This window comes from Salvia miltiorrhiza, chromosome 8 (genome assembly GCF_028751815.1).
Source record: "Salvia miltiorrhiza cultivar Shanhuang (shh) chromosome 8, IMPLAD_Smil_shh, whole genome shotgun sequence".
Lineage (NCBI taxonomy): Eukaryota > Viridiplantae > Streptophyta > Magnoliopsida > Lamiales > Lamiaceae > Salvia > Salvia miltiorrhiza.
In genome coordinates this window covers 50799923-50810731 of record NC_080394.1, presented here as the reverse complement: position 1 = coordinate 50810731, position 10809 = coordinate 50799923, and the positions used below count along the sequence as shown (strand labels likewise).

The following is a 10809-nucleotide window of genomic DNA, read 5'->3' as shown; positions in this document are numbered from 1 at the left end:
TTCTTCTCGAACTTATCGATTCTTCGTCAATAAAGGTCCAGGCGGGAAGTGATAGCTAAAGAGGGAAGTAACTCTACGCCCGTTGTGGGAACGAATAAGGTGGGCGTTCTTAAAACACGTATATAGAGATCCCCTGCATACAGGCCTCTTATACGAAATGAAATGAATGACATGATATAACTGTTAAGTTCGATTTTATGAAAATGATGAACGGTTCTTTATGAAATGAAATGAAGTGAATGAAATGTTTATGAATGATTGTCTGCCAAAAATGTTTATGTTTTATATATGTATCCTATCTGTGTTGGTTCGCCAACTATAAAGGAAATCGAATTCGGACCCTACGCTAGACGAAGGTTTGCTAGTAAGGGTTAACGTGTACACTCATGGAGACTGTGTGTCGCTTGTGACCGGTCTTGGCGTCCGTGGAAGGAGGCCTCCTTCCCGGCGCGTAAAAGGAACAGATATGGATCATATAGACAGAAAATGGGATGCGCACCCAACTTTATGAAATGAAAGAAAATGTTTAGTAAGCACGGGTCCTTCAAGTAAAAACCCTGTGTGTTACTGTTGGCAGTACAATAAATGATAAAATGTTATGTTTTCGGCATATGTTCACTGAGTATTTTTACTCAGCCCTGCATGTTGTTTTCCCTAATGTGCAGGTTGAGCGGGTGATGGAATGGAGTAGAGTTGAGCGGGTGTACCTTTTGACATAGAACGGTAATGTAACCTTGAGTATACATCTTCATATGTATAACTCACACGTATTTCCGCTGCAAGATACTCTGTTAAAGCTAATGTTTTATTTCAAGTATGATACTCTTTTGTTGGATAATCCACTTCGACGGGCCTTCCCGAACGAACGTCTTGTATTTGCCCAAGTGATCAGTTATGATCCTAGTGTTATATAAATAAATGTCTATTTTCGTAAAATGTTTGATTGATAAGTAAATGCCCCTTTCTTTCCCCACTTCTTAATCCCCTTCCCGAGTCATAACCCCGGTTAAGCCATCCTTAGGGATTGCGGGCTGTGACATGTGTCTTCAATATGTAACATCTGTTATATAATAGGATTAAGCCTTAACCTATGTGGCATATCTAAAATCTCATCATTTCAAAATTTACCATATATAATCTTCATCATTTATTAATTAATTAGCTATTACATTCCATATAAAGATCCATTAATCATAATAAATATAATTAATAATAAATGTATATATATAATAATATTAACATTACATATAATCTAAATTAATAAATTTTATTATTTATTTTTTCTAGATAAAATTTAGATTTACATGTCTGATAAGAAAAAAATTATAATCTATATACGATAAATTATTTTAATTGAATATTAGTGATTAGATGTATATTTGTTATTAATTTTATATTTCTCAATAGCGTACATATTATATGTATATGTTGCAATATATTATATTGTATGAATATATATATATATATATATATATATATAATATTTATTTTCTTAATTTTCAATAAAATTAATTTAAATTAAGTTTGAATTGAGACATGCATGTATACGTAAATTATAAACGGGTCCGGTCATTGATTTACATGTTTGCATAATAAGGCACAAATTCTATAAACTGATTACTTTACATTTATTCACACAAATGTATACTTATGTAAATATAAGTATTCACCTTCATTCAATGTTAAGTATTATATTTTCTAAACCCTAAATCCTATAAACTAAACCCTAAACCCTATAAACTAAACCCCTAAAACCTAAATAATAAACCCTAATAGGAGTATTTTACTTTTAATAAGCGTAAGATATACATTTAGTCGCATAAATGTATACTTATGTTAATATAAATATTTATATTCATTCAATATAAAGCATTATACATATCAATAATTGTTTTTCCTTACGATAATAATTATTTAATCAAAGAATAATATAACTATTTATGTTTATTAAAAGTAATCATTGGAGAAAGGTAATGTTTCAAAAATATTATATTTATTGTAATTATTGTTGTAATCAAAAGTAATTATTGTTATAATAAAAAGTACTAAATATTATTATAATAAAGGTAATGTTTTTGAAACATTACATTTCTTCACAATATTGATGTTAACTACTTATATTAATATAAGTATACATTTGTGCGAACAAATGTATATCTTATGCTTATAAAAAGTAACAATTATTATAAACAAATGTAATAATTGATATGGAGAAATGTAATATTTCAAAAATATTATATTTATTGTAATTATGCTTATTATAAAGAAAGGTAATGTTTTTGAAACATTACATTTCTTCACAATATTGATGTTAACTAAAGTATATATTTGTGCGAACAAATGTATATCTTATGCTTATTAAAAGTAATAATTATTATAAACAATTGTAATAATATGGGGCACGGGTCAAAGGGGTGCGGGTTTGGGGCACGGGCGACCCGGCCACATGTTATGCTGCCAGCCGCACCTAATAATTAGTGTTGATAATTTGATACTAAAGTAGGTCAGTTAATTAAGTTAAATATGAAAATTCTTTAAATAAATTAATTATATATACACATAACTATACATATAATAATTAGTTTGACCGTTATTACCGATGTTTTGACATAAGTGTTTTTGATAGTTGATTTAGCTTTTATATAGATATATAGATTCGCTAATTATTAACACAAAAATACTACTTATACTAATTAATATACGGGTTAATAATATTTTGTGACCCCATCTTTTAACATTATTTATAAAATGTAAGTGATTTCATTTTTCAATTTAAAATTTTCAAACTTTTAGTGTTTTCATGAAATGTCTCAATAAATAAAATTCGGTGACGGAAAAATGATTCAGTGTGTCGGAGCCTGCAGTGATTTTTTTTCCACCTCGCCATAAAAATAAATAATGTATATTTCATCATATCCCTAACTTTCGTTCTCTATTGAAATTTTTTGAAATTTCAGTAGTTTTTATAAAATGTCTTGCTATACAAAATCCGATAACTTTACACCATAATCCAAATTCATAAACCCCATAGGTCGTGTATATCCAAAAAGAAACATTCACGTCATTCTCATTGTTCAATTATTAATTTGATGGCGTAGAATCGCAACTTGACTACAATTAATTTGAGAAGTTTCAACCAGATATAGAAACATTCACATCATTCTCATTGTTCAATCATTAATTTGATGGCGTAGAATCACAACTTGACTACAATCAATTTGAGAAGCTTTTCTGTGAAATGTGCGTTCGCAGGTTCGCTTGATCATGGCATAGCTGGTGTTCTCCTTCGGAGTGTTCCTCGATATGGGCATCTGCCCCAGAACGGGGCAACATCTGTGTTTAGCTAGGACTATAGATCCGGCCATCCGGGTCTGGTCGGAACTCCTTTGGTTTAACGCTTTAGGTCTGAACCCATTAACTCGTACTTTGCTTTAACGCTTGGGCCTTGAGAAGCCACATCATCACTCATGAAAGGGAACACCGTGTATGCAGCAATTTATTCAACCCTTGTTATCGTGGGTGGTTCATCAATCCTTCATCCTACTTGAGCACAATCGATTGGAGCTTACGGTATGGCCACAAACTATGTTCGATTACATCCATAATTCTACGACCTATAAGACATGGATTTGGATAATTTTATGACTGAATTATGAAGAAAAATTATCGAATTTTATATAGCGAAACATTTTATGAAACATACTAAAAGATCGACACTTTTGAATAGAAAATGAAAGTTGAGATATTTGATGAAAAATGCTAAAAAGACAAATAAACAAAGAATGTTCACACTATAATAACTAAGAATTTTGATTAAATAACTAAGCAGCAGCCAAATGAATCTCATCCACTTCCCTGTTATTCACACAAAATTGCATCCCATTGTACCGTATCGCGACAAACGAAATCCAAGATGAGAAAAAATAAAGCTAAAGAGCAATCTGGGATTGAGGTCGGTCCAGTATCTACTATTAAAATACAAGATCGATGATGCATCGTGCGATATCTTCTCCGAGGAGAGATTTTTCTGAGCTTGCTTTTGACAGGCAGTTACAAAATCGAATAAAAAAGATGAAGAAGAAGAAGAGAGAGCATACATCATGTTGCTCTCAATGAATCCTGCCGCTTTAGAGGAATACCTTCTTCTACAAAACTATCCTCATTGTCATGCTTTGCAAGTCTTGCCGCCGTGCAACCTGAATATGAAACAGTTACTCATTGTGTATGCAGATAGAGTAAAGCTGAAACAACAGACGAAATGGTCCGATATCAACTGATACAAAAAGCCAGTGAAGGTCAAGTACCATCAGCCATGTCTTTTGTCTTGTGGAGAAGAAAGGTTCCAGATAGTATAGTCACGAAGCCGCACATTTCTGTGACAATCTGAGTCAGATTCTGCCTGTCCCAATCCTGCTCAATATAAAACCATTTAATCACACCCTCATCCACCTTTTTCCTTCATAGGGCTTGGAAGTAAGAGTTAATTATGAATATGGTAAGACGACAGAAATTTTGGAGAATGAACATATGTTCATTATATCCATAATTCAGCACAGGCATTTAGGTAAAGTGGAGTGAAAAATCAAGTGGAATAAGGAAGGAATCATAAGAGGCTAGGTCATTAACAGAACTTTTCTCAGATGATAAGGAAATCATAACTATACAGTAAGAAAACCAGCAGCAAAAAGCTTAACCTTTCTTTAAAATCATAAAATAGCCTATATTCTGAATCCTTAATTCCTTTTGTTTGTCAGATTGTCTCGCCATAGCTAGATTACACCCTATCTGTTAACTTTACCCATTCACTCCAAATTTATAAGGGCAAGGCATTATGCTACAAGCCTACAAATAACATGTTAGTTCTGATCCAGCAGAAGTATGGTATTACCTTGAACATGATCACACTAGCCACGATAGTTAAGGATGTGAACATGACATAGTAAATTGGTGAAACCACAGCAGTATTGAAAGTGTCAAGGGCCTGCATTCAAGATTATCGGGATATTGTGATAATAGATAAACATTATAGAGAAGGCCACAGAAAACAATATCATCCATTAATGATAAACATATCACCAAAATTAGAGGGAAATACCTTATTTAGGTAATTCATCTGAGTGAGAACACAAGAAAGGACAATCATCGCAAAGACCCATGTCTGTGGATATGTTAGCTGATTTGTTCCTGATAAGGTCAGCTTCAAAGCAATTCCCAGTGCTTTGACACTCATTACCTGCCAAGGGAATTTTACATAGTTTGAACATTCATTTAGAACTGAAAAGTAATCTCCATTATAATTTTTCATGTAGGCAGGATCTAAGAGGACTAGAAAAGTAACACCTACCGACAATGAACCAACCAATGAACAAACACCAATATAGAACCATATATGTGTCTGGCCATATTGAGGTACATAATGCCATATTAGAACGACGACAATTGCTATCACGAGAGCTGCATAGAAGACAAAAGCTGCAGGAGAGATGCAGGGTTGTTAGCTTAGCATAGAATATTTGTAACAATTCTGCAGCAAAATAAACCCAACAGTTAGGAAGTTGCACTCAAAGTTACCTGGCTCAGTTGCAAGGTCCCATACTTCTTTCACGGATTCAATCTCACGTTCTTGTGGAGCATGTAGGACAATTGTGGTGGAGCCCACCACACATAAAGCACAACCAAGAATACCAAAAATGTGCAGTCTCTCCCTTAAAATAACATGTGCAAGTACAGCACTGCAGTAAACAGACAATAATCAGCAGTCAAAATAAGGTGCCAACTGTTGACTTAGGCGGCTGATAGTGTCATGCCTGATAATAATGCTGAGTGCACCAAGGGGAGTAACCAGAATAGCTGGTGCGAACGCATAAGCCGCAAAATTTGCAATTTCTCCAACTATCACTGTGGGATTAGCAAACAAACCAATAGAATACTCAGTTTCAGGGATGCATCCCGTCTCAGAGTAACAACACAAATGTAACCTCTACGATACAATTTCAAATTTTGATTACACTCTAGTAACAAATGTCAAATGGAAAACTGACTGACAGTTAAATCACGGATGTCTTATGCCTGCTGATTAAGAGATTATATGAAGATATAAATGCTGGCTGAACATAAAGCTATTTATTATGGAGGTGCATGAGGACAACAAGAACAGACAACAACATAATTGGAAATGTCAAAATCTACTACATCAATTAATGCCGGCCCACAACATTCCAGTCAGAATAGGAGTAAGCTTAGACCACATAGACGATATTTGGTTCGTGATTTGGTCCTAGCAGTTCGCACCTGCAACGAGATTTTTGAACTTCGAAATATCACTTCTTCTATATAGCTTTAAGTTGTGCATTGACTTTAACGGTACTTTGGAGACAGGGTAACTTAGCAATTAGCAATATGCACAAATGACAAAACAATTTCATCCAGAGCAGTTGGGTCTGGTTTGTTCTAATATTCAGCCTACAGAGATAAAAAGGCATAAAGCACTTTTACATTAGAAATCAACTATATGGTATCATCAGGAAATTGTCAGAGGTCTCAAAAGGATATCCCATTTTCAAGAGTTAACAAACACTACTCTCTGCAATTATTTCTATGGGATAATCTGGAAAGTAAAGAAGAAACATAATGGTCAAACTCTGGGAGCTACCCTAACAATAGGCAATGACATTTTGCCTATAGGACTAGAAATACTTTGATTTGTCACCAAGGACCTAATCCAAAGTGATGCCACTACTGTCTTGGATAATGATCATTAACTGCTAAAAGAACATCGGAATCAAAGATTTTTCTAGTAAATTTTGCTGTGGCCAATGAGCATACACATCAATTTCTCAAACATGTCAAAGGAAACCCGAACAGGTTGGCCGGCACTAGAACTTAGAAGACTAATAAACAGCCTCTCCTTTACCAAGTATTTTCCACAACTTCCACCCTTACTTAGGTTCCTTTGACAACGCACCTACATGGGAAATGCAGCTTGCCCAATCAATGCCTACCTGATTTGTTGCACGCACCAAGAATAGTTCAAGATATTGAAGACATGGGGTAAAACACACTACATTTGAAACATTCAGCATGAAACTCCAAAACCAGCAGCTCTAAAGCCAAGCCACAGAAATTATCTCCACCATCTGCTTTACATGAGGAATGCTCATGTAAACTTTTTTTCTGTATTAGACTGTCTCCAGTTTGGTAATTCCCATACCAAACTCAATTAAAGAAAACTTTCTGGACAATCTGCTTAATAAAACCACCTCGAACAAGGACGGACTGAACCACCAATAACCGAAAAGAACCATATGTATCCATCCAAGAAAAACTGAACAGCCCAAGGTACAAAATCCACAATGGGACAAGTTCATAATGCCAGCAAACACGTCATCTACCCAAGGACACCACTGAACCCTCAATGGGCTCACGTCCCCTGTCAGACACAAATGGACTCCTTTTTTTTTTTGATCGGGCAAAGTCATGTTAGATGTTAGTAATTAGTTCCCCATCCACTCCAAGAACCACCTTATCTCTCCATTCACCAAATCCACCTTATATCTCCAATCTCCAATTCGCTCCCAAGAGGGATCGAACCCGGGTCACTTCACTTAAGTGAGGACCCGGTGGCCAGTGGGCTAGGCAAACATGATTTCTAAATAACCAAGAAAATGTCATGATTGGGATCAACAAACAATCAATGAACTCATCAACCGCAAAGAGAAGCTTCCTTACGACATCCTTACCAAAAAAATTATGGGCAAAGAGTTCCTATATATATTGGACAATTGCATTTCATACATTAGCTTCACGGTAAACCGTATATCCTTTCTTTGTAATAGTTTATTTTTTTTATAGTCATGAACAAATTAAAGTATAAATGAATTCATATCATGCTTGAAGAACCAGGTATGAACTTGGTAGCTTAGCACAACAGTTGTTCATATAAGAAAATATGCAAGTCAAAGGTATATACTATATAGTGAAAAAGATTTAAGTTCGACTTCTCATCTTTTTGAGTAACCTTGGTTACAGCTTCCATAAAGTCAAAAAGTTAGATCAAGAAAATGATAATGATGCATTATATGTACAAAATATCCTAACCAACGTCAGATGTTGATATGCAATCTAGCCGTCCTTTTATTGCTTCTGAAATAATTCGGCATCGTAATGTGCATGAAAATTCATAGCCTAGTGAGCTGGTGCACAGATCAACAAACTCTACATATCCAACTTTTAATTGAGAATAACAACCACCATGCAATCAAGGGATTATTTAATCGGTCACTCGAGGTAGATCAGATACATTAGAAAACAAGTTTACATTCCAATTCGCCTAAAATGTACCCAAGTAGATCAGATATACTGTCTTATTGAAAATACATGAGTTCTTCATAATACAACACAAATATGCATAGAACTTACTCGTTATCATGCCAGTCCACCATAATGGCTCGTATAGATATGAATACCCTCCAACACCTGTAGACAAGAATTTATAAAGAGAACATCACAATATATGGCAAAAATTGAAATGTTGCAACAACCAGCACAATTATAATTGGCAGAGAGATAGAAACCACTATCAACAAAAACACATGTACAATGACTGTAAGGTGTACTACAAACTTATAATTGTAACATATTTAATGGCCCCAGCACCATAAGCATGTCTTCAATTTTCAGTTATACTTCAATGAGCAAAAAGCTCATACCGTACCCCCTCCATCAAGTACCAATCAAAGCAGCAGCCAAAGTTGAAGATTCAGTTAATAAAATCAGCTAAAAACATTTCAAGCATTGAATAAATAATACTCCCCCCCGTCCCGGCCAAGACGATACATTTGCTTTTCGGCACGGGATTTAAGGAGTTGTAGATTAGTGTTTTAAGTATGTAATAATAAAGTGATAAAGTAGGAGAGAGAAGGTAATAAAGTGATAAAGTAAGAAAGAGAAGGTAATAAAGTGATAAAGTAGGAGAGAGAAGGTAATAAGGGAATACCTAATTAGTGTTAATTAAGTATTTAAAATTCCTTATTTTTGCTAAATATAGAAATGTATCATCTTCGTTGGGACGGCCCGAAAAAGAATATGTAGCATCTTGGGCGGGACGGAGGGAGTATTATGTTTCATTTATAGAAAACATGACCTATCATCATCTCGTGAAGGAAAGAAACAGATTATGTTACCAACTTTATAACAAAAAGGTTATCATGACAGCAGTTCTCACCAATGGAAAATTTTAGAAAGCAACACACCATCCATGACACATTAGAAAGTAAATAAAATGCATTCGACTAGATTGTTGACGTATACAAATTTGATCCATTTGAGTATAGATCCAAAGAATTTTGAAATGCAAGTGCAAGGGTTCCGACAGGCGACAACAAATTCCAAGAATTAAGGACTCAAATAGTAATTTGTACTTCGAATTACACTAACAGCTCAAAGTTGCTCAGTGCATGTTTATCATGTACAAGTGCTTAGATTATATGTTTCAGTAGACAAGCATTACAGGCTTAATCCAGACTATGTGGTTAACATTTTATTAACCAGATCATTTCTGCAGACCACAATACTCATTTTGGCGTCAATTCGAGATTCATCTCTTGTAAACAGATCAGCTCCAGAAAAACTCATTGAGGCCAGATGCACATTACACAATCAGGGTCATCTTGAGAAAACTGAAGATCTAAGTAAACAAATTGCAATTTGAGCTTCGAGCCACCAGCTCATTCAATACAAAGCAACGAACATGCTTCAACCGCATTGGGAAAAAATAAAATCAAACAGCGTCCTCAACAAAAACACATTAAGCACCTTCACCCTCATTATTCATATTTAGAAACAACCAAGCTAAAATGAAGTGTGAATTACCAGCTCTGACGCCGGACGCCCCGGCTTTCTTCAACCCCTTTTTCTTAACAATGAAGCTGGCGCCGATGAAGAAACTGGAAGACAGCGCCAAAACCAACCCCTTTATATTGTCGGACGACATCCCCCGATACGAATCCGACATGGCATCCGTAGCCGCCTGCTCGGACGCCATCCTCGCAATCACTCAGACAGTTAATGCAAAGCCCAGAAATCCCAACCACCTTATAACAACACCGACAAAAGCTTCCCCGAGTGGAAAGGGTTTCCTAATTTTCTCAATTTCGCCCTAAAATAGCGCAATCATTTTCAGCTCCAAGCTGCCCAGTATGTTTTCTCACTAGTTATGGCGGAAATTAAAGTGAATCAAATAGGATTTTTATAGGGTTCCAATTTCTGTGCGGAAGATCTGCAATTGCCGGCGGCCGTAGCTAACTATTGGATAATCTTCGACAGGCAGCGACGCGGGTGATGAGAAATGGGGGAATTTTACAATTTCAGATCGGAGTTAGGGGAGAAAGAAGGTGAAATTATCAGTGAACAGTTTTAGACTTCTCCTCGACTGAGGTTTTGATGTGATAATTTTTTAATAAAGCAAAACCAAAAAGAAAGAAAAAAAAGGGGGAAAAAATACAGTGAAGCAGAAGTGGCCAACCTTGTCAAGAAAGCAATATCCACGATAATTTTCGATTATTGGACAGATTACAAGGTTGTGTTTGGGTATTTCAGAAAATGAAAATGGATAAACATATCGATAAAATAATTATTACTCCATCCGTCTCATTGATAATGATTCGTTACTGTTTAATACGATTATTAAAGAAAGAGTAATTAAAAGATAAAAATGAATGAATTGTTGAATCCACAATTCTTTTATGAGAAAATGTGATTTTCTTTCTTGGAACAAGTCATTATTAATGAGATGAACAAAAAAAGAAAGTG

The 10809-nt window shown here is 35.0% G+C and overlaps 1 protein-coding gene across 2 annotated transcripts; it reads right to left on the bottom strand.

Moving 5' to 3' along the window:
• Positions 1-3837: 3837 nt before the first annotated feature.
• On the bottom strand, positions 3838-10561 carry LOC130998896 (probable magnesium transporter NIPA4). Of its 2 annotated transcripts, XM_057924328.1 has the most exons (9): positions 9871-10561; positions 8419-8475; positions 5808-5898; positions 5572-5732; positions 5345-5472; positions 5096-5233; positions 4889-4981; positions 4305-4410; positions 3838-4196 (listed from the first exon to the last, which is right to left on the bottom strand). In XM_057924328.1, exons 1-9 carry the CDS (start codon positions 10040-10042, stop codon positions 4099-4101), a joined length of 1044 nt encoding a protein of 347 aa, XP_057780311.1. In that variant the 5' UTR covers positions 10043-10561; the 3' UTR covers positions 3838-4098. The 2 variants fall into 2 exon arrangements, with proteins under 2 accessions (XP_057780311.1, XP_057780309.1); XM_057924326.1 differs by having other exon boundaries at positions 5096-5472; positions 9871-10506.
• Positions 10562-10809: the final 248 nt, after the last annotated feature.